Source organism: Oryx dammah, unplaced genomic scaffold (assembly GCF_014754425.2).
Source record: "Oryx dammah isolate SB20612 unplaced genomic scaffold, SCBI_Odam_1.1 HiC_scaffold_9, whole genome shotgun sequence".
NCBI classification, from domain to species: domain Eukaryota; kingdom Metazoa; phylum Chordata; class Mammalia; order Artiodactyla; family Bovidae; genus Oryx; species Oryx dammah.
The window spans coordinates 5686470-5710944 of NW_024070193.1; the positions used below are offsets into that span (position 1 = coordinate 5686470).

Here is a 24475-nt window from a genome sequence, read left to right on the forward strand (position 1 = left end):
TCCCTGCCACTCCAGCCTGTTTCTCTCTGTCCCCTTTCAAGGCCTGTGCACTGGCCACTCTGAACTGCTCTCTGTTCCTCTCCTGAGCCACAACCCTCATCCCATCCACTCTCTGTACCAGCCCACATTGTCCACAGGGACCACATCTTAGATATTTGCCTCTCTGTCTCCAGGACTCACCAGGGTGCCTGTAATCCAGTAGGTGTTTAATAAATGCATGCTGAAGTAATCCTAGGGCACATGGTCCCACAAAACACGAACTCGGTAATAAATGCTCTGGTGAGGTAGAAAAATAGAGATGGTTCTGGTCCCAGCTCTGGGGCCTTGAGCAGGTTTCGGCACTTCTTCAAGCCTCAGTGTGCGCATCCAGGAAGTGGGAATGAAAACATCGACTTCATAGGGTGGTTGTGAAGCTTAAAGCATTTAATATAAGTTGGCAGTTGCTGCAAAGGCAGTATTGTCCTCTAAAGGGCCACCAGGGGACATATAAGGCTGTTTAGCATGCATGCTCAGTTGCTTCAGTCGTGTCCGACTCTTGGTGATCCCATGGAGTGTAGCCCACCAGGCCCTTCTGTCTGTGGGATTCTCCAGGCAAGAATAGTGGAGTGGGTTGCCATGCCCTCCTCCAGGGGATCTTCCCCACTGAAGAGGGACAGAAACTGAATCTCTTGCATCTCCTGTATTGGAGGTGGATTCTTTACCTGCCAAGCCATCGGGGAAGCCCAAGGGCTATTTTAGGTGGCCATAAAGACTGAGGGTCAGCGTTTAATGACCAAGGTAAGCCGGCAATCCTACATGCATGGGCACAGTCCCCCACAACAGTGCTGCCCTATTTCTCAGGATTTCCAAATGTGCCACCAGACACTCATGTGTGTAGCTTACAATATTTTTTTGGCCATGCCACACAGCATGTGGGATCTCAGTCCCTCATCTAGGGGTCAAACCTGCACCCCACTGCATTGGAAACTCGGAGTCTTAACCACTGGCCCGCCAGAGAAGTCCTGCTTATAATTATTAAGCCTAGAATCTAACTCCGTTTTATATATAACCTCAAAGCATTTTCACCTCATTTTAATAGAAACTGAATATTCCAGAAATGCAATTTACCATATGAATGGAAAGTGGACTGTGCTCTCTTTAATTCAGTGCTTTACCAAATGTTATCCATCACTTGAGAAAATCATGTCACTGCTGGCAATGCCCCTGGTGGAACCCAAGTGCCAGTGCCACCTCTTCCTATCAGTCCATGCTTGTGGTTGTGGCATTCATGGCGACTCTATCATCATGTATTGCTCAGCTCTTATTTCAAGATGTAAACTGCAGAGGAAAAGAACCAACAACATTCAGTGGAATCTCGGCTCTCCCATCTCATAGTCGAATGCAGTCACACCGGGGTGGTGCCCGCCCCTGTTGAGTCTGGCATGTTTGTACCTGAGCATTTACATGTCGAAACACATGTTGTTTTAGTATATGTTGCTTCCTTTCTGCTCGTCCTTTAAAATATAAAGGGGGTATTCTATAGATTTTCTTGGACTTAACCTGGGCTGCTAGGTTATTGACAATCTGCATTTCCAGGTGGTAAGGAGGCAGTATTACAAACCTCAACATCAACAGGGGTACTGGGTCTATCAACAGGGCTCATGAAGGCCGTGGTGCCAGGGCGGGCATGGAGTTAGCACTGGCTTCCTGGTTTTGATATGATAACCACCAGAGTACTGGGCCAGTCAAACTGTGACATAGCATGGTTGTGATTCAGGACCACGGTCATGCCTGGCTTTTGCAGAGTGAGTTACCATCTGCTGCTATGTTCTCACTAGGTTGGGGGGAGGTCTTGTTTATTATCCATTGGGGGAGAGTTGCTGTCAATCAGGAAGGAAGAGAGATGCTGCCCAGCACAGATAGCAATGTAAGGGCCTATTGGTGATCCCTCTACCCTCCAATACACCCCTGCTCAAGAACTCTCAAGGGCTTCCCCAGTTGCTCAGCAGTAAAGAATCTGCCTGCAATGCAGGAGATGTGGGAAACACGGGTTTGATTCCTGGGCCAGGAAGATCCCCTAAAGGAGGGAAATGGCTACCCCCTCCAGTATTCTTGCCTAGAGAATACTGGACAGAGTCCCATGGGCAGAGGAGCCTGGTGGGCTACACAGTCCACAGGGTCTCAGAGTCGGCCACGACTGAGTGACTGAGCACACAAGCATGCAGAAGACTCTCAGTGGCTCCCCACTGCCCACAGGACCTAGTCTAGCCCAACCCTGGAGCCCGGCCCAGCCTATCACCTCCCAGCCTCCACGGCCACCCCTGATGCCCTGTCTCCGTACCCCGGGAAGGCACAGCCCTGCCCTCCACATGGCTGTCTTTCAACGTGCCGCTCACACCTCCTCCCAGGAGGTCCTTCCAGAATGCTGTGGTCCATAGCAACTTCCTTATTGAAACTCCATCCCAGCAGTGACTGGGCCATCATCTATCCAGTGGTCCCCAACTTTTCCGGCACCAGGGATTGGTTTCATGGAAGACAGTTTTCCCATGGACCAGGGCGGGGATGGGGGATGGTTTCAGGATGATTCAAGCGTATTACATTTATTGTGCACTTTACTTCTAATTTTGCCACTGTTCTGACAGGAGGTACCATTCAGTGGCCTAGAGGTTGGGGGCCCTGTGATCTGTACTACAAAATCCTGTTATTATCTTCAAGTGAATGAATCCAGTCTTACTGCCGCACTAGACTGAAAACTCTTTGAAGTTGGAGCATGGGTTTACAGAAATCTCAGCCATAAAATAAAAACAATTGCAATTTGTGTGTTTACTGTGGGACAAGCAGGTAACGTACAGGCATCACCTCATTCAAGGTCTAGAGCAACCCAATGAGATGTGTGCACTGACGACCCTGTGGTGAAGGCCGAGGAAGCAGCTCCAAGGCAAAGAAAGGCACACACCCGAGGTCACGCTGGAGGCAGGGCCATGACGCAAACTCTGTCCACCTGGCTCTGCTCGCCCTGCCCCACATCCCCGGCCCCACCTGCCCGGCCCCCACCAACAGCGCTGGGCGAGTGGTGCGCACTCAGGCTGGCGGGCGGGTGGAGGCTCACTTACTGAAGGCTCTGCATTTACCGCTGGGAAGATCACCGGCTGGGGAGCCACCTAGGTGGTGTGCATGCTTTATCGCTCAGTTGTGTCTGACTCTGCGACCCTCTGGGTTCAAATCTTGTCTCCGACTGCTTCTCGGCCTTTTGGCTAAGATCAAGTGTAGGATCAGATCTTGTCTCCACTAGCCATGTGACCTATCCGAGCACATCACTTAGCCCTCCAGGACTTCACTTTTAAAGTGGACTTGCTGATACTCCCCTGTCCATCGGCTGGAGGGTTAACTTAGACAATGAACAGAAGCACTGAGCCCCACGTCAGGCGCATGGTTGGCGCTCTGTAAAGTCAAAGTCATCTGCTTAGCTGGGGGGAGGATCTGCGTTTAGAACCTGGGCCGTGTGACTCTTCAGCTTCTGTGGCCCCTGCCCATCTCCCTGCACCCCTCCCCACCTGCAACTGCCCTTCATCTGCGCCTCGTCCCCACAGAGGGTCTCGCACCTACAGCTGCAGCCGGACCGCGCACACTCCATTCACCCTGCTCCATTTTCCACCCCTCTCCCCCAAGACGGGTTTTCCTTTTGCAGTTTCTTTACCCACAGGGGAGGTCAGGGGAGAAAGCTTGGTTGTGTGACTGCCAGGAAAGGCTTCAGAACTTTTACCTCAATCAAACAGGTCCTACCACGTGACGAGCAAGCACACATTTGTTTGCTGACTGAATCAACAAGTGATGGTTCCCAGTACCTACCATGCGGGTTACCCTGGACACAGAAAAAGGCACAAGGGCCCTGGTCATGCAGGGTTTCCCAGGTGGCTCAGCGGTAATGAATCTGCCTGCCAGTGCGGGGGCAGCAAGTTTAACCCCTGGGTTGGGAAGATCCCCTGGAGAAGGAAATGGCAACCCACTCCGATATTCTTGCCTGGGAAATCCCACGGACTGTAATTGTCCAAGGGGTTGCAAAGAGTCGGACACAACTGAGCAACTAAACAGCCCATTGTGCAATGGATGCTCTGCCAACATATACGAGGAGGAAGGAGGAGGGAAAGAGGAAAATAGGGAGGGGGAGTATGCTAGCTTTTTGGCCTTTGTACCTGGGCCCTTTGACCTAGAATCTCCTTTCTCCTCTGCCTTTGGGTAATTAATAACCATCTGCACCTCCCCAGCCAGCTTGGATCCCACTGCCTCCTGGGGCCGCATTCATCTCCAGCACAGGGACATTTTGTAACTGTCTGTTTACTTCTCTGCCTACACGCCCAGCCTCTAAACTTGTTTAGAGTTGATATCTGTGGTCCTGGGCACAGGACATGGTACACAGGAATGTTTCATAAATATTTGCCCTACGGGGTAAGAAATGTCTCTGGACCCACAAGCCCAGCAGTCACGAGACAATGAGAGGCTAACACAGGACAGTTGGAAGCTGCTGTGGGCGAGAGTCACCAGTGAAGGGAAGAGGAGGTTGAGAAGGATGGGGGTGCGGGGTCCCAGAAGGCTTCCTGGAGGAGGCAGAGGAGAAAGCAGGGTGGTAGGGAAGGAAGAGCTTGTTGTTCAGTTGCTCAGTCGTATGCAATTCTTTGTGACCCCATGGACTGCAACACACCAGGCTACCCTGTCCTTCCCAGAGTCTGCTCAAACTCATGTCCATTGAGTCAGTGATGCCATCCAACCATCTCATTCTCTGTCACCTCCTTCTCCTCCTGACTTTAATCTTTCCTAGCATCAGGGTCTTTGCCAATGAGCTGCCTCTTCACATCACGTGGCCAAAGTATTGGCGCTTCAGCTTCAGCATCAGTCCTTCCAGTGAATATTCAGGACTGATTTCCATTAGGATTGACTGGTTTGATCTCCTTGCAGTCCAAGGGACTCAAGAGTCTTAACTGGAAAGCACAGATTCTTCAGCGCTCAGCCTTCTTTATGGTCCAACTTTCACATCTGTACATGACTCCTGGAAAAGCCACAGCTTTGACTATATGGACTGTGATTGGCAAAGTGATTTCTCTGTTTTTTTAATACGCTGTCTAGGTTTGTCATAGCTTTCCTTCCAAGGAGCAAGTGTCTTTTAATTTCGTGGCTGCAGTCACCATCGGCAGTGATTCTGGAGCCCAAGAAAATAAAGCCTGTCACTGCTTCTACTCTTTCCCAATCTATTTGCCATGAAGTGATGGGACTGAATGCCATGATCTTAGTTTTCTGAAGGTGTCTTATAGACAGCATCAAAGTCCAAAATCAGTTGGCTTTAAGTAAGAGAGACTGTTCTACATGACCTGGGTAGGCTGATGCAATTGATGGAAAGGCCTTAATAGCAGAACTGAGGTTTCTCTAATGAGGAAGGTTCACCTGTGGGCACTGCCACGGTCTCCTACAGAGAGCTGCAGCCTGCCCTCTGCACGCCAGCCTTGCCCAGCCCACCCTCACAACACCAACGCTTTGTACGGAATCTGCTGGTTCTGCTGCTCTGGCTGAATGCTGACCGACAGAGGTGGGCACAGGGGTGCAGAGCAGGGGGAGCGGCAGGCCCCGGGGAGGGAGAGAAGTACACTGGAGTGACTGCTGCCGCCACAACAGGCCAGCCCCAGCTTAACCGCCCAGCCTGCACTCTGCACAGGCTCACGCCTTCCCTCTCTGCGCCCCCAGTGCCTCTTGGGGTCTTTGCCCGTCACTTTTCCCGCCACACCTGTCAGAGCCAGCCCACATGTCACCTGCCCAGAGCCTCCTGGACACGCTGACCCCATGTCCTGCACCTCCCAGGCAAGCTGTGGTTCAAAGGTTCTAGTGGCACCAACACAGTACCCGCCACCTGTCACCGCACCTGTTATACTACACTTGAAAGAAGGGGAAACTGAGGCCGAGAGGAATGGAGTGATGGGAACAGCCAGTGAGGCTGGTGATGGCCTGCACTGACCCACGCTGCTGGCACGTGGTGGGGCAGGACTCCTGACTCCAAACATGGGCTCATTCCATTCTCCATTGCCAGCTCTGTCTTCGGCTTCTTTGCCTGATTCTTGAAGGCAGGGTACACGGCGAGTAAGTCTTTTATTTTTATTTATTTATCTCATTTTTTTACTTTTTTTTTTTTTTTTTGGCTATGCCAAGTGGCATGTGGGATCTTAGGTCCCCAAGCAGGACTCAAACCTGTGTCCCCAGCACTGGAAGCATGGAGTCTTAACCACTGGACCACCACAGAGGTCCCAGCTAGCAATATTTTTAAACTTCCCCTGCAGTGCTCAGCCTGGCACTAAGACTGAAGTGGCACACCACAAACACCTCTGCCCGTTTCTGGTTGAATCTGTGGCATCATTGCCTGATCTCACGTGGAGCTCAAAGCCATCTGGACTCCTTGCCTCTGCCACTCAGGGGGCAGCTCATTTCCCAGTGACACGGGTGCACATGGGTGGGCCCTGGGGGGCTGGGCTCCTCGGGGTGCTCTGGAAGGGTTAACAGCACCCAGTCCCCTCGGGCCCCCCTCTGTGTGCTGAGGGCTTTCTCAGGAGGCAGCCAGCCCTGTAGGACCCCTCCCACCAGCAACCACTCGGACTTTGGGGGGGCCTTTGTGCTTCAATAAAGACAGTATTACCCAGTCGCAAAGCTTCCCTCCTTTCCAACCCTCCTCGCTGCCAGGGTTCCCGCTAAAGGTGAAGCGCTGTCATTCAAGGCCAAAGAAAGGGCTGAATCAAGACGCTAAACTCTTTTGACTTCATGTGACAATCGACGGCTCTCCCCAGACCAGCGGTGTGAGAGCTCCCAACGCCGCACAAAGGACCCTCGGCAGCGGCTTTGGGTGTCCTCGGGCCCCGGGGCTGGAGGGCAGGAGATCTCCTCGCGGGGCTCTCTGCATGCATCTCATGAACGCTCTAGTTTCCTCTCTGAATGCAGACAGCAGCGGGCGCTGGGAGAGCCCCACCACCAACGCCGTCCCCGCTTGCTTCGGGCTGCAACAAAGGCCACTTGAGGGCCCAGAGACAGCGCTGCCCAGTTCCTTTCCTGGGCCTGTTCTCTTCCCTTTCACACATCTCTCCCTTTCACTGCCCCTGCCCCCTTTGCTGCTGCTTTACGCCTCATTGAATCCATCAGCCACTTTACAGGGTGCTCCTGAAGAATAAATTTTCTGTGCGGGGCTTCTGATGGCTCCCCTGCTGGCAGCTCTGGCCTGCCTTGGTGGCAGTGGGGTGGAGGGGGCGGGGAAAGGCACACACTCGAGGAGGAGCTATTGATACCCGCCCCCCAGCCTTCATCTCCATCTGGCAGGTCAGGGGTAAGCTGGCTGGAGCAGGCACCCTCACCTGCCAAGGGGCCCCACCCTGCTCCTCCCCAATCCTGGAGGCATCCGTTCCCCCAGGAGCTTAGCACAAGCAGCTTAAGCCCTGTGAGCCTCTGTCTTCTCATCTGCAAAATGGGGATAACAACCGTACCGTTCTCATCTGTGTGTGTGTTGGTCACTCGCTCTTGTCTGACTCTGCGACCCCATGGACTGTAGCCCTCCAGGCTCCTCTGTCCATGGAATTCTGCAGGCAAGAATACTGGAGTGGGTTGCCATTTCCCTCTCCAGGGACGGAACCCGGGTCTCCCACATTGCAGGCAGATTCTTTACCATCCCAGTCACCAGGGAACGCTCAGTGGGTTAATGCAGCAAGAGCCTCGGAACAAGGCCCAGATCAAAGTGCCACTTAGGCATCCTCTTTACCATTAGCATCATGCAGAGGGGACAGGCTGTTTAAGAGCCATTGTGCCGGGCTTCCCTGGGGGGCCAGTGGTTGAGCCCACCTTGCAACACAGGGGATAAGGGTTTGATCCCTGATCTGGGAAGATCCCACATGCTGTGGAGCAACTTAGCCCCTGCACCACAACTACTGAGTCAACGCACTGCAACTACTGAGGCCCAGACACCCTAGATCCCATGCTCTGCAACAAGAATGTTTGCTGTTGTTTAGTCGCTAAGTCATGTCTGACTCTTTGCAACCCCATGGGCTCTAGCCCACCAAGCTTCTGTGCACAACAAGAGGAGGCACTACAATGAGAAGTTGGCATGACACAATGAAACAGTAGACCCGCTCACTGCAACTAGAGAAAGCCCACACACAGCAACCAAGACCCAGCAGCGTTAAAATTAAACAAATAAATGAAATTAAAAGAAAAAAAAAGAGTCTTTGTACAGATGTAACAAACAGAAGCAGACTCACAGATACAGAAAACAAACTAGTGGTTACCAGTAGGAGGACAGATGAAGGGAACTAAGAGGTACAAACTACTAGGTATAAAATAAATAAGTTACAAGGATGTAAGTACAGCATAGGAAGTGGAGCCAATATTTCAAAATAACTTCATCTGGAGTTTAATCTATAAAATTACTGAACCACTATGTTGTACACCTGAAACTAATATTGTAAGTCAACTACACTTTAATAAATGGGAAAAAAAAAAAGAGTCCTTGTACCACCTCCAACTCCTCCACTTGTTGGTGAATGAAGGAAGGAAAAGAAAAAAAAAAAATCAATTCAAGGCTATTTGCAGCTGTTTCTGTGTGAGTGCGTCAGTGTGTGTGTGTGTTTTCTTTTTTCCTGCCTTGGTGTCCTGGAGCTCTGAAAAGGATAAAAACAGTGGCCTAAAGCAGTGAAAAGGCAGGATTCTTCTTAAAATCCCAGCTAATCCTGCAGCTTCCTTTAAAGTGGCAGCAGGAGGAGGGGGGAGGGGCCCAGAATTGTTTTTGCAGCACCCTCCCCTCCCAACCACTGCTCCTGGAGACCAGGAAATGAGGGGGAAAAATCCATAAATCATTCTCCAGAGGAGGACAGAAGGAGGAACGCTCAGGGAGACAGAGCAGAGAACAGGAGCCAGCCTGGGGGCTGTGGGGGCACCAGGAGAGGGCACCTGACTATCTGGTGGGCAGGGAGGGCTGCCTGCAGAGGGCAAAGCATCCAGGCAAGAGCTGGGCCAGTCACCCCATTCAACAGTCAAAAAAAGAGGGCTTCCCTGGTGGTCCAGTGGTTAAGAATCCACCTTGCAATGCAGGGGACACCAGTTCAATCCCTGGTCCAGGAAGATCCCACAAGCTGTGGGACAACTAAGCCCATAAGCCACAACCACTGAGTCTGCGTGCAGCAACTACTGAAGCGCGTCTACTCTACAGCCTGGGCTCCACAGCAAGAGAAGCCACCACAGTGAGAAGCCTGCGCCCTGCAACTGCAGTGTAGCCCATGCTCTCTGCCACGAGAGAAAGCCCACCAGCAGCGATAAAGACCCAGCACAGCCACAGATAGATACATTGTTTTTAAAAAAAGGTCAAAAAAGAGAAAGTTCTCAAACTCTGGTACACCATCAGGTCCTGCAGAACGAGGATGCCACACCGGAAGGTGTCTCTGATTGGATCACCTCTCTCTGTGCACTGCACCTCCACCCTGGAGAGACACTAACTGGGTTCCCTAACCTCTCCGTTCCGCAGCCCCCCCACCCCTGCCACCCATTCACAATGAGTAGCCAGAGCCAGTTTTTAAGGATGAAAGTCAGATCATGTCACCCTTGCTTAAAATCTTCCAGTGGTTCTCCACTGCCCTTAGAATAAAATCCCCGACCACTCAGCACAGCTGAGAAAGTCTGCAAGGTCTGAGCCCTGCCCTATCACAGGCCACCATCCACTCCATCTGGCCCCAGTTCTGTGTCACCTCTCCAATTCACCAGGTCTTTCCCCCACTTGAGAATTTCATCTATGCTGCTCACCTGGACACTCCCTTCCCATCCTTGCCATCACAGATGAGGGGACCACTCAGTAATGCTTTCCTTTACCCCCCTCACCCCAAGGGGACCTCCTGCCTTCATTCTTCCCCCTCCAGCCCCCATTCTCTACCCACAATATTCCTATAACTGCTCATTCTTCATCTGACAATCAGCTTCACGGTCTGAGTCACTCACCCCTAAAAAGAGCCCCCCAGTCTCGTACCTGGCACACAGTAGGTGAGCAATAAGGCACTTAGTGGATTAATAAAATAATCAATGAGTAACACTCACTGCAAGTGACCATTTAGATACAAAAACCCAGCACATGTGGGAGCTGGCAAGGCTGGGGTGAGATTTTTAAGGAGCCTTCAGAAAAGCTCTCCATCCCAAATCATCACTGTAACTTTTCAGTATCTCAAATGGTCCATGCTTTGGGTGACAACAATTTTGATGTTAGTTTCTTTTTGTGTAGCAAACAGTTTTCATGACTTAGTTTAACAGATTAGAGATCCAAGGACTTTTTCTGTGAAGGGCCAGATAGTGCATATTTTAGGCTTTGTGGGTCCACATACTCTGCTGCAATTACTCAACTCTGTCGTTGTACCAGCACAAAAGAAGTTGACAGCAATGCAGAAAGATGGATGTGGCTGTGCTCCAGCAAACCCTTATTTACAAAAGCAGGTCATGGGTCAGATTTTCTGTGAAAGACCAATGCTGACTGATCCGTGGGTCAGCTAAGGCCTAGCAAAGCTACAAGAGAAGGACACATAGTAAAGATGAGTCTTTACAATCTTCGGCAAGCATGCAGAGAGGGTACTAGGATCACCCCACTCTAATGCTTCCGTGCTGTAGTACCACAACACAGAATAAAGACAAGAACATCTGGAATTTATTTTAAATTATTGTTTTGTAGAGCATAAAGGATTTAGGTTGTGTCATTTTGCATGTCAGCAACAGGCTTCCCTGATAGCTCAGTTGGTAAAGAATCCTCCTGCAATGCGGGAGACCTGGGTTCGATCCCTGGGTTGGGATGATCCCTTGGAGAAGGGAAAGGCTACCCACTCTAGTATTCTGGCCTGGAGCATTCCTCGGACTGTATAGTCTGTGGGGTTGCAGAGTTGGACAAGACTGAGTGACTCTCACTTTCAATATGTTTGTGCAAATGGGAAATTCTAAGAGCAGTTTTCTCTGTGGAGGACCTGGGGAGCTACTGTTAAATGTCTAGGTGGGTGGGTGAGTGGATGAATAGACAATAAAAATGGAAAAGACAAGGTGTTTTCTAAGGTGATTATAAGGTAGACTTGGTTAATACTTAGACGAGATGTTAGAGGAGAAGTTGTCCAAATGAGTTAGTGGTTTTAGGCCTATGAGACCATAGAAAGGACATGGTGGCAGGGATGGGCAAAATGAATCCGGTGACAAAAAACGAGTAAAAAGTATGGCAAAACCAATACAGAATTGTAAAGTAAAATAAAAAATAAATTAAAAAAAAAAAGAATAAAAAAAAAAAAGCAAAGACTTTTCAACAGACAGACATTCATATGCAGAAATGAACTGAGACACATACCCTACACCCTTTACAAACATTTACTCAAAATGGGTCATAGATCTAAATGCAAAATGCACAACTATAAAAAGTCATCTAGGGAAAACCTAGACTTTGCATATGGCAAAGACTTTTAGACAAAATATAACACCAAAAGCACAATCTGGGAAGGAACCAACTGATAGGGTGGACTCCATTAAATTAAAAATTTCTGTTACACAAAAGACAATGTCAAAAGTATGTGAAAGCAAGGCACAGACAAGGAGAAAATATCTGCAAAAGACACATCTGATAAAGTACTGTTATCCAAAACACACAAAGAACTCTTAAAGCTCAACAGTATGAAAACAAACAACCAATTATGAAATGGGTCAAAAACCTCAACGGACACCTCACCAAAGAGATACCCAGGTAGTAAATATGCATATGGAAAGATGCTCCACGTCACCTATGATCAGGGAGATGCAAGTTACTATAGTCAGGAAGTACCACTACGTATCTATTGTTGTTGTTGAGTTGCTGAGTCGTGTCCGACTCTTTGCGACCCCATGGACTGCAGCCCGCCAGGCTCCTCTGTCCATGGGATTTCCCAGGCAAGAATACTGGAGTGGGTTGCCTTTTCCTTTTCCAGGCAATCTTCCTGAACCAGGGAACAAACTCGAGTGTCCTGCTTGGCAGGTGGATTCTTTACCACAGTGCCACCAGGGAGGCCCCACATACCAGTCAGGATGTAGGACAGCTCAAATCCAAAACACTGATGATACCAAATGCTGGCAAGGATACAGAGCAACAGGGACTCGCTCACATTGAAGGTGGGAACGTAAGCTGGTACAGCCGCTGTGGAGATAGCCCAGTAGTTTCATATAAAATTAAACATACTCTTACCATAAGAACCACCAGTTAAGTTCCTTGGTATTTATCCAAAGAGTTGAAAACTTAAGCCCATACAAATGCTTATACATGAATGTTCATAACAGCTTTATTCCTAGTTGTCAAACTTGGAAGTACCCAAGAGTCCATCCACAGGTGAATGTGGTACACATCCAGACAACGGGATATTATTAGTCAGTGATAAAAAGACATGAGCTATCAAGACACAAAAAGACATGGAGGAAACTTAAATGCACCTTGCTGAGTGAAAGAAGTCAATCTTAAAAAAAGCTACAAACAGTATCATTCCAATGATATGGCATTCTGGAAAAGTCAGAAGTATGGAGACAGCAAAAAGATTGGGATGTGGTGGTTGCCAGGGATGGGGAAGTAGGGGGAGATGAACAGGAAGTGCACAGAGTTTTAGGGTAGTAGAACTACTTTACATGAGACTCTAATATTAGATCCATGTCATTATACATTAGGAAAGTGAAAGTGTTAACTGCTCAGTCGTGTACAACTCTTTGCAATCCCACGGACTGTATCCTGCTAGGCTCCTCTGTCCATGAAATTCTCCAGGCAAGAATACTGGAGTTGCTTACCATTCCCTTCTCCAGGGGATCTTCCCCACCCAGGGATCAAGCCAGGGTCTCCTGCACTGCAGGCAGATTCTTACTGTCTGACCCATGAGTGATTTAGGCATTAAGCGTTGTGTGTGTGCTTAGTTGCTCAGTCGTGTGTGACATTTCACGACCCCATGGACTGTAGCCTGCCAGGATTACACATTTGTCCAAATTCACAGACTGTACAACACCAGAAGTGAGCCCTAATATAAATTATAGACTTTGGGGGAATATGATATGTCTATATGGGCTCATCAGTTTTAACCAATGTACCACTCTGGTGGGGGTTGTTGATAATGGGGGAGGGAACACAGTGTCAGGGCAGGGAGTAGATGAGAAATCCCTGTACTTTCTGCTTCACTCTGCTGTGAACCTAAAACTGCTCTAAAAAAGAGAAAACCAAAACAAAAAACCAAGAACACAGGAAAATCACAAAGCTGTCTCCATGTCTTAGCCACTTGATTTCAATTATCCAGACTGAACATGTTTATCATCCAGAAGATGACAACTTATTAACAGCTTGGAAGTTTCTTCCTAAAGAAACCAAGTGTTTCAGAATCCTATATTTACTCATTTACAATTGAGAAATGTTCTTATCTATTTTGTTAATCCAGACTTCCGGGAATTTTCAATACCGTCTAGAGCGAGGGGATGAATAACTGTGTGGAACTAAAACTGGGGCAAGAAAATAAACGGCTTACTAAGCCCTTGCCACACGCTCAGAAATCGGATCTACATGCTGTCTTTGAAGCTGGATATGAGCCCCCAGCTGGAGGTATCATAACAGATGAGGACAAGTTTTAGGGAAAGCAGAGAGACCCAGAACTGAATTCAAGCTCTGCTCCTTCCAAGCGGGATGGCCTCGGGCAAATTTTGCGACCTCTCTGGGCCTCCACCTCCTTAGTTGTACAATAGGGTTTGGACTTAAACCCTCCCAGCCCAGACAAGCTGTATTCTAATATTCCAGAGCTGGGTCTCTGCCATTAGAATCCCCTTGCTCACAGGACCTGATTCTCTAGTTCAACTGCTTCATGTGAGCACTACTACACAGAACCATAATTGCTCATCTGTTGGTGTCAACCGCACCCAGGGTGGAGTGCACACTCTGCGGGGGCAAGACTGTCCACCGTCCTCCTGGGTGCATCCTGGCAACTCGCAGGGAGCCCCCGCACAGGCGGGATTCACCCTTTCCACAAAAGTCTACTAAGCAGCAGTCGTGTACCACTTGCTCTACACTGAAGCTGGAACCCAGAGACCATCTCTCCAGCCAGATCAGTCTCTTCTGAGTGTCCAGGTTGGCTCACTCAGACCCTGGGAGACCCTGAATGTGGGTCTGTGATGTCAGAAGGATGGAAAGTGCTGAGGAAGGTACAGGAGAAGATGGAGCTGAAGGTCACATGCAGCGATTATCCTTCGTGGGGTAGGGGACACCGATGCCAACCCAGCCTTGGGGCCCACATACCACCCTGCAGACCAACGGAGAGCACTGTCACACCTCCACCTGCGGCCTTGCCACAGCCTCATCTAGGATCTACTTATTTGTGAAGTGAAAAGACAAAGTGTTAGTCTATCAGCTGTGTCTGACTCTTTGTGACCCCAGGGACTGTAGCCCACCAGGCTCCTCTGTGCATGGGGTTCTCCAGGGAAGAATGCTGGAGTGGGTTGCCATGCCCTCCTCCAGGGGATCTTCCCGATCCAGGGATTTAACCTGGGTCTCCTGCACTGCAGGCAGATTCTTTACCATCTGAGCCATCAGGGAAACCCAGATCCCAAATCCACACTTACAGAAGCACCTGCCAAGAGGCTGAGCCTACAGTGTCTGCATCCACTCCTGAGCAAGGGTTGAGGTCTCAACTGAGTTATAGTCGGGGTTACAGTTTTTGCCTTGGAGATGGGATGGAGCCAGGAACTTTTCCTCAACTTGATAAAATTTCAGAAATTTCTCCTGAGGCCCAGGTATGGATAGCGGGCTGGAACTTGGGCTGAAGAGGAAATGCCAGCTCGGGCATGGCCTGGACAACAGCAGGAAGATGGAGTCCCTCCCGCTTCCTTGAACTGATCCCTGAGGGCGACTCTGGCCAGAGTCCTGCAGGCAGGTGGCAGGGGCGACCTCTGCCCACTCACTAAGACTCAGATGACCTGTGTTTATTTTTAACTGCTTTTAACTGAAAAGTCTCTGGACGCTGGGCTCATATCCAAGGTGAAGTGAACAAACAGTAAAAAAATAAATAAAAGCATCAGACCCTAGAGCCCACATGCTGATCTGGGGCCTCCTAGTCTCCTCGAGCTGTCAGACGTGACCTCCAGAACCTTGTCATTGATAAGCAGCCAGGGAAGTCCCTCATGCTGGGAAGCAAAGACTAAGGGCAGGAGGAGAAGTGGGTGACAGAGGACGAGATGGTTGGGGGGCATCACCGACTTGATGGACATGAGTTTGAGCAGGCTCTGGGAGATGGTGAAGGACAAGGAAGCCTGGCGTGCTGCAGTCCACGGGGTTGCAAAGAGTCAGACACAACTAAGCCACTGAACAACAAGGGAGCTGGGCCATCAGAGCAGGTCCTGACCTGACACTTACTCACCATGTGACTGTGAACAAGTCCCTTTTGCTCTCTGAACCTCAGTTTCCTCATCCATAAAATATGGGTGTGGATGGACCAGATTGTCTCCAAGGAGCCTTGCAGGTCCTGAAACCCACATCTCATCCTGGACACTCACCCTGGTCTTGGGCATGGAACATGGAGAAGAGCCCATGAAGCCCAGTCTTAAGGAAAGGACTTAATTGCTCATGTCAACATTTCCCTTAATAGGACCATTTAGCTGCATCCAACAGTCACGGAGCACCTACTATGTGCTCTTAACAGCCTCTTCATAAGCCACCTGTAAGGAAACTGTCACTGTCCTCAGGTCACACGTGACAGGGTTGACGGTGCACTCACCCAGAGCCTGGGCTATGCAGTCACCGAGGCGTGAAGTCAATCCCAGCCCCTCCCCCTTCCCCACCTAAGTGTTCTTGAGTGTCCGTGTGGGGTTATATAACCCCACAAATCCTCAGTTTCCTCATCTGTACAATGGACATAATGCTGGCTCCTGTGTCTCATGCAGTTGTTTCAAGCTCTGAATGGAATGGGCTTGTGAAGCACTCAGTAACCATCATCCTGCCTCCTCCCAAACCTCTTCTGAAGTCCCTCAGCATGCAGCCTGCTGGCCCTTCCTTGATACTGGGTCCCTGCCTTAGGATTCTCTGACACACAGGCTTGATGGTCCCGCCAGTGGCAAGCGGTCCTGTCTTGGGACTGGCCTTCCTCCTACCATGGCCCACGCCCAGGCCTGAGAGCCCAAGGCCACACATTCACGTGGACAGCCCACACATGTGCACACATCAAAACCTCATCTGTACTATCCTCCCCACAGCCCTGGACAACTGCCACCCAGCCAGGCCCCACTGGCCCCGCGTGAACACCCGAAAAGCTGGTCATCATAGTAGAAGCGAGAACAGCACCAAGCGTGACAGCCCGCCCCCCGGTTTCAGATGGCTCACGAAGCACTGTCACACAGATCACCTGCGGAGGGTAGAGGCTCTGTTTTATTCATCTTCGATGCCCACTGAATAATGCCAGGTATCAAGCAGATACTCAGAAACTATTTCTGGGATGAATAAGTTTGACAACAAGATTTTTAAAAATCATCTGCTTCTCACACTTACGATCAGTTCTCCATTCTGCTAAGCGTTAAAACGTGCAGCTATGCATTTCAGTCTTGCAACCACCCCGTGAGATGAGCTCACTTACCAATCCCTATTTGGCCAAAGAGGAAGCAGGCTCAGAGAAGGTAAGTGATTCACCCCAGGTCTCAGTCAGTGAGAGACAGACCTGGGATGTGGCCCCTGCTTTTAAATCCTGGTTCTCACCCCCTGCAGTCTGTCTCCTCTTTTTTAGCCAAAAAAGGCAGTGGCTGGGGGCGGGGGGAGGGAAGGGAGTGGTGCATGGGACCAGGATGCGTGTAGTCTAAAATAGTAGATTGATAATGCAATGATTTTTATATTTTGGAAGAAGAGAAAAAAAATCCTATTGTCTTTAAGACACAAATCAGAGAAAGCAAAGATCGGCAAAATCATCTCGTCTGAAGGGACAAGAGAGTCTCTGTCCTACTTTCTGGTCCCTGAGGCACATTCATGATTACTTTCTAGTACATCCTCAGCCTCCTGATAGCTCATAACATGAGGCTTGTTGACGTCTCTTCTGTGTTCTTCTAAGTCCTCTCACTCAGGCCTGCCCACCTCCCACATTTTAGCAGTTGGTTCTTCATCCCACCTACCACCTTGGGAGCTGAGGGGACCATCTTTTGCAAAAGGTCCCAGAGTCATTAAGTTCTTACTTCCTCAGAGGTTTTGTCTCCACGCATTGCCTCCGCCAGTGACTTAAGAGTAAAGCTTACGAGCAGCTGCCTACCAGAAGCCGGCAGCCAGGGACTATGACAGTCAGGGTGACACAGGCCTTTTAAAAAAGCCCTATCTTCCTTTTTCCCACAAAGAGGAAGCCAATGGTGGCTCAGACGGTAAAGAATCTGCCTGCAATATGGGAGACCTGGGTTTGATCCCTGGGTTGGGAAGATCCTCTGGAGAGGGGAATGACTACCTACTCCAGTATTCTTTCCTGGAGACTTCCATGGACAGAAGAGCCTGGCGGGCTATAACCTATGGGTTCACACAGAGTCAGACACGACTGAGCAACTAACACTGTTCATGGCATTGACACTCAGCCACAGGACTGTGGACTGTGGCCAACCGAGTACCCATGGAAGCAGGCGGCTGCTGCTCAGCTCAGCCCAAGGCTGCCAGGCAGGTACACAAGCCCAGTGGTGACCAGTCTTCCAACTTTCCAAGGGACAACGGAACCCTGTTGGTTTTCTCACATATTTCAAATGAAATTACCTGTTTCTACATCTTGGTAACGAATTCTCCTCCCCTTCTTCTTCTTCTTCTTTTTTTTTTAATAAAATACACGAATGGGCTGGACTTGGCCATGAACTGCACATGTGACCCTTGTGGCACAGACGGCTACAGTCATCAGACATCCCTCTGGTCCCCTCGTGTCTAAGCCTCCCTGGCAGCTGGTGAGGCCGTGTCTCAGGCTCTGGGCAGCGGGTTGGGAGTGGAAGAGCCACTGTGACTTTCAGGCCAGGGCAGCTCAGAGCTTGCTGTCTGCTCCCATCTTTCTTCTCCTATGGTCCCTGGTGGCTCAGCCATAAAGGAACCACCTGCAATGCAGGAGATGCGGGTTTGATCCCTGGGTCAGGAAGACCCCCTGGAAAAGGGACTAGTAACCTACTCCAGTATTCTTGCCTGGGAAATCCTATGGACAGAGGAACCTGGTGGGCTACATCCATGGAGTTGCAAAGGGTCAGATACGACTGATCGACTAGAAAACAAACAAACAACAGTGAGGCACTGGAGGCCACGTGGTACAGACAGCGCAGAAGGATGGAGGCGGCTGGCCTTCCCCTCACAGACCGCAGGCGGGTGAGATCCAGGTCCATCAGTGGCCGTAGTTTAGCACTCCCTGGTTTCTAAAGTACTTCAGCTCTCCTTTCCGTATGTGACTCTCAACCCAGGAAGAAAACAGCGTGAGGCTTTGCTGTTTCACAGGTGAGCAAGCCAAGGCCCAGAAGGGGGACGTGAACAACCCTGAGGCGTGTGGTGAACAGCTGGTGGACAGGGTATTTCAACTCTGGACTCCAGAGTACTGCACAGTGCTCCTCCTAGCTCCCAATCAGGAGCTGATGCCCCGGGTGCTCTCTGGGTCACCTGTGAGCCTGTACAAGGACCCCTCGCCCCCTCCCCTCCTGCAGCGAGCTGAAGATCCATCTCTTACCTTTCCCGTGGACTTGGTCCCCTTCCAGATGCAGAAGTAACAGATGGTCCAGGCCGCCAGCAGACACAAGGCCAGCTCCCAGCGAAGGTCCCCAATGTGCTCGATCCCATTTGAGATGGCCAGGACCCGGCGCCTGCAGAACGGAGGGCCCAGAGTCATGGGGGCTGGAGATGGCCCACACGGACCCCACCGTGGGCAGGGGCTAGTGCTGCAGAGGGGCAGGGGCAGGTCACTCAGCCACGCGCCCACCATTCACCAAGCGTCTCCTCTGGGTCATACCAGGGCCGGGTGTGGGGGTCTCAGAAAGGAACGAGACCCAGCCCCTAGCCATCCTGGATTCACCCTGTGGGGTGAAGGGGACCGGATGGGGGTTTGGAGATGGTGTATGGGAGAGTATGGTAAGAGCCATGTGGAGGACGTCCAGGGGAAGCACAGAACCTACTTCAGGGATCCTGGGAGACGGCAGGACCGTCCACAAACACTCCAGGTCCCTCCCTGAGGGGTGAGCGGTGATGACACGTTCCTGCTGAGCTCAGCTCTGGCCAGAGGACCTGCTGTGGCCAAAGGCACACACAGCCCTTCAGACGGCGGCATTCAGAGCCAGGCGGTGTGGTCTGCCCTGTTCCTTCACACGAGTGCTGCTGTCCTAACAGAAGCATGTGTCCAAGCAGCCCACTAGAAGCTCAAGTTCATGAAGGGATATGTGAGCCTTCCGGCCACCCTAGGTCAGTGCCACTGTATGAGCAAGAACGAAACTGCTGAAAGACAAGTGCTGGATGATGTTACTTGTACGAGGAATCTAAAAATACAGCAAACTAGTAAATAAAACCAAAGAGCAGCAGACTCACAGATACAGAGAACAAACTAGTGGTTACCAGTGGGGAGAAGGAAGGCGGGGCAAGGGGCAATACAGGGTAGGAGCTTCTTTTAAAAAAAATTATTACAGGGTTATTACAGGACTTCTTTGGTGGCTCAGATGGTTAAGAGTCTTCCTGCAATGCAGGAGACACAGGTTCAGTCCCTGGGTTGAGAAGATCCCTTGCAGAAGGGAATGGCTACCCACTCCAGGATTCTTACCTGGGAAACTCCATGGACAGAGGAGCCTGCTGGGATACACAGTCCCTGGGATTGCAAAAGAGTCAGATACGACTGAGCAACTAACACACATGGGAATATATAAAGTCATGTGTGTGAAAGTTTTCAAAGTTGTAACGCACTGTGGAATTTAAATAATCATTCATTCAAAAAAACCAGAACTTGATTTCTTCAAGCTAGTAAGATCTTCGTTACTGCAGCACAACCCAGACTATCCTGACTGCCATGGGGGTCAGAGAAAGCTTTGTGGAAGAAGTGATATTTGAGCTAGAATTTGAAGGATGATCGAGTTTAGCCAGAAGGGGGAGTGGGTAGAGATATTTTCAGGTCCAGGGACAAGCACGAGCAATGGCCAGAAAACAGAGCATGGGGTACTCGGGGAACGTGGGGGCCCAGAGAGCAGAAGGGAAAAGCAGGGCAGATATACAGAGGCAGCATCACTGGGAGCCCTGAACAGCGGGCCAAGGGGCAGGGGTGTCCAGGGGGCCCAGGCCACAGGATGCATCCACCCACAGCCTCGCCTGGAACCCACCTGCCCTTCAGAGCTGACACAGGCCTGTCTCTCGCAGCAGATCCTGGGGCTTGTGTTTCTCCAGAGACAGACTCGCCATGCTCCATATTGTCCAGAACCGTGGCATCAACACTAGCCCCCTCCACATTTGCTCCACGAACCCCATTTCGGCTACCAAGCCACCCTTACCAGACCACGCCAGTCGCCTGGGCGCTCTGGGAACGTCCTCTGAGAAAAGCAGCTCCCATCCCACCAAGCATGAAAGCCTCCCTCAGTGTCTATCTCCCTGGGAATCTACTCGGGGCCTGATTCTGCATTAATTACTCAGTGACAACAATTAGCCCTGGTCTGCAGGCTCCCTCCAGCCCCAAACTGTTGGAGAAATCAGGCAGGCCCCCAGACAAAACTGGGCTGCGTACAGTCAGGGATTTACTCTCAAGAAAGCCAGCTCTCACTAGACTGATAGCCAGAAAGGGGAACACCTACTTAAACACACATTTATTGAGCACATACTAGGTGCCAGGCACTCCAATTATACTGAGGATAAAGAAGCATGCACGGTGCAGCTCTTGCCCTATACTAGGAGGAGTTGGGCAAAAAAAAGTACAAGCTGTTTGAGAAAGAAAGGAAACAGCTGCTTCGTTATAAGGATTACTTTATTTGTTTCTCATGCCTTCGCAGTCTTTGGCTTTAATTCATTTTAAAGTGAGGGAATGTATTAAATGAAACTTCTATGAATATCTATTCTTATAACATCCTGGAGAAAGAAATGGCAACCCACTCCAGTATTCTTGCCTGGGAAATCCCATGGACAGAGGAGCCTGGCGGGCTATGGTCCATGGGATCACAAAAAGTCAGATACAGCTGAGCAACTGAGCACATTCTTATAACCGAGCAGCAAGATCCAGAGCATGGTCCTTGTGGGATGCCTGCTGAAAATGTAAAAATTCCTGGGTCCCATCCTGGACCCATCAGGTCTAAATCCTTATGGAATGGTTCTGAGGAAGCTTGCATTTTGCTACATTTTCCCAAGGATTGCTCGTGCAGGGCAAGGCTTGGGTATCACTGCAGAAGTAGAATTTCCTGGTAATGAAGGAATAACTTAGAAACAACAAGGCTTTTTTTTTTTTTTTGAGAGAGAGAACATGAAGGGAGGGGGGCTTCTCTAATGCCTCAGACAGTAAAGAATCCACCTGCAATGCAGAAGACCCAGGTTTGATCCCTGGGTCGGAAAGATCCCCTGGAGAAGGGAATGGCAACCCACTCCAGTATTCTTGCCTGGAGAATCCCATGGACGGAGGAGAATGATGGGCTACAATCCACGAGGTTGCGAAGAGTCAGACACGACTGAGTGACTTTCACTACCACTATCACTACTTGAAGAGGAAGTTGGGGTCCTCTGAGAAGTTACTGAAGGGATGCACTGTCTCCCCAGAACAGAGCAATACACTGCTGTGACCGCTCACCCCCAAACTTCTGCAGGAACTTCAGGGTGCTCACCGACCTCCTTGTCTCCAGACCAAGAGCCTCGTAGCCGAGGATGCATACTCCCACCTGACATACTGCATGCGATCTCCCCACCCCTGGCCCCTGAAAGCTTCCAGAACATCCATCAGCTGGTGAACGGGAAAGGACAACCCGGAGCAGAAGAGAAAGTGGCCGAGGAAGAGGGAGATGTCCAGGGTACCGAGGACTCAGATCTAGCAGGGCTGCACGCACACACATGCCCTCTGACTGATGTCGTGGTTTTTTTGAACGGAGCACCTGAAACTGGAAACAGCGCAGGGACCCGAGGACAAAGAAGGGGTTAGACCTGCCAGGAGCGAGCTGGCGCAGGCCCCCTCTGCCACATTTTGGAGGCTGCACACTTTCGAGTCATGCAGCCGGCTTCAGCGCCCTCTCGCTTAATTGAACAATCTAGTTCCCAGAATAGGAAGCACATTACTAAAAGCTACGCGGGATGAATGGCTCTTTTGTTCCACCAGACACTATTTGAAAACATCCTCAAACTATTTTCTTTAGGTTTTACCAGCGCTGACTCTAACTAGCAATGGACCTTGAGTTTCTAAAGAAAGGAGGCTCGGGGGGCCAGGTTCTCAGCCTGCAGGGCTGTGGGGTTGTTTTCAAACCCACAAGGACAGCCTTTGAGAGCCTGGGGGCTGGGACACTCAACTCTGGAGACTTGGAGAAGGCACAGCTCTTCCTGGGGGGAAAAAAAAACTTTCTTAATGACCCTCCCCCATGAAGTGCTGGGACAGAAAAAGGGTCTGAATAAAGAAGAGTCTGCTGCCAACACCCTGGCCGAAAAGGACCCAGGAACAGACCTCCTGACACCGTTCAGGGGGCAGGAGATGCTGAAGACTGCATGCGGCCCTTCGGAGGCATTCATTGACCTGGGTTATACTGTGCACCTACTGTGAGACAGGCAGGAAAGCAGGTTCTTCACGTGGCGTTTTTTTTCAGGCCATTAAGACTATGCCTAGAGATTTCCACTCAGCACTTGGAGGTGTAATGTCTCTGCTTCTTCAGCCCTCAGCACATATAGAAATGCCTGGGCTCGAAACCGAGCTCTGCTCCTGACCAGCTGCGTGACCCTGGGGAACGGACCTCACCCCTTTCCATAGGTTTTCTCTTTGTTGTTGTATTTTTGTCTTTAGTCTTTTTTTAACATTTATTTATTTTTAATTGGAGGATAATTGCTTTACAATATTGTGTTGGCTCCTGCCATACATCAACATGAATCAGCCATAGGTATACACATGTTCCCTCCCTCCTGAAACTCCCACCCACCTCCCACCCCATCCCACCCCTCTAGATGGGATTTGAGCTTCCTGCACCATGTAGCAAATTCCTACCGGTCATCTACTTTCACCTACAGTAGTGTCTATGTTTCAGTGCTGTTCTCTCCATTTGTCCCACCGTCTCCTTCTCCCCCCGCCATGTCCACAAGTCTGCCCTCTAGGTCTGTGTCTCCATTGGTTTTCAAGCAGGAACTCATCTTACCCTCCTAACAATCCTTGAGGAAGGTACCGTTTTTATCATTTCAAAGATGGGGAAACTGACATGCCAGGCGGTCAGGTAACTTGCCCGAAGTCACTGAGAGCAAGTGACAGGGTCGGGATCTGAACCCAAAGATCCTGGCTCCAGGGCCCAGACATTCACCTGTGGTGCCTGCTCCTTAGACTCCCCCATGACATGAAAATCACCCCTTCCTCTCTTTACAAATCAAAGGCATGTACCTCAAAGCTACTTCACATGTCTTCGTGTGCTGGGTAAAAGCAGTACCCGGCACATGTCCTTCATGCATTTATCAATTTATTCAAGCGGTGCTTATGAAGGTGTCTTCAGTGTGTCGGGTACTGCGCTACACTTGGCGCCCTTCAGGCGCTCATGGTCCAGGGGAAGACAGCCCACTGAACAGAGCAGAGTGCGGAGAGGGTGAGGACACTGAGCAGCAGGGGCCCCTCACTGCAAGTCTGGCCAGTGTCAGGATGTGGGGGTGGGGTGCAGAGGTCCTGGGGAGCAGGAGGACAGTTAACAAAGAAGAGGGAGGCACTAGGGGCAGAAAGGCCACCAAAGGCAAAAGCCGGGAGGCTGGAACCAGGGCTCCCGGAGGCCAGAGAAGGGCTCAGTGTGCAGCAGGCAGCGGGGTGAGACGCAAGGGCGAGGACAAGGCTGGAGTGATGAGCAGGTGAGCCTTGCGGAGGGGCGGGCGCCTCCTCCTGAGGGTGATGGAAGCCTAGGAGAACCTTACAAAGGGCCAAGGCTCCATCAGGTGCCTGTTCTGGAAAGCTCTCTTTGGTTGCAGTGGGAAGACTGGACGGTAGGCGTGGAATGGAGCAAGGTACCCAGTGTGGAAACTTTTGCATTAACTAGGACAATAAAGAAGGAGGGGCTGGACTAAGGTAGGGAAACGACTTTGGAGGGGAAGAGTGGGGCTGAGGAGCAGCAGGGACACCAGGTGGCTCCCTGGGGGTAGCAGGTAGCAGGGAAGTGAGAGGTCCAGGCTGACACCAACTGTGTACCTGAATGGATACGTGGGGGTGGCGGGGGTAGTCGTTAGCTGAGCAGGAGTGAACTGTTAAGTAGGACAGAAGAGGAGGAGGTGGAGAGTCAGCCAGTCTTTTAGATAAGGTGATTTTGAGATGCCTGTGGAACACCCAGGAGGCTGCAC

General features: G+C 50.6%; 1 protein-coding gene and 1 pseudogene across 1 annotated transcript in view; one reads left to right on the forward strand and one right to left on the reverse strand.

The window, feature by feature from the left end:
* The window catches only part of SLC6A11 (solute carrier family 6 member 11), a 123825-nt gene that overhangs the window by 78281 nt on the left and 21069 nt on the right, over positions 1-24475 (reverse strand). Inside the window, exon 5 of the mRNA XM_040246763.1 lies at positions 18696-18828. Coding sequence (XP_040102697.1) covers positions 18696-18828 — 133 coding nt within the window. The remainder of the gene's footprint in view (positions 1-18695; positions 18829-24475) is intronic.
* Positions 3214-3322, forward strand: LOC120868483 (annotated as a pseudogene).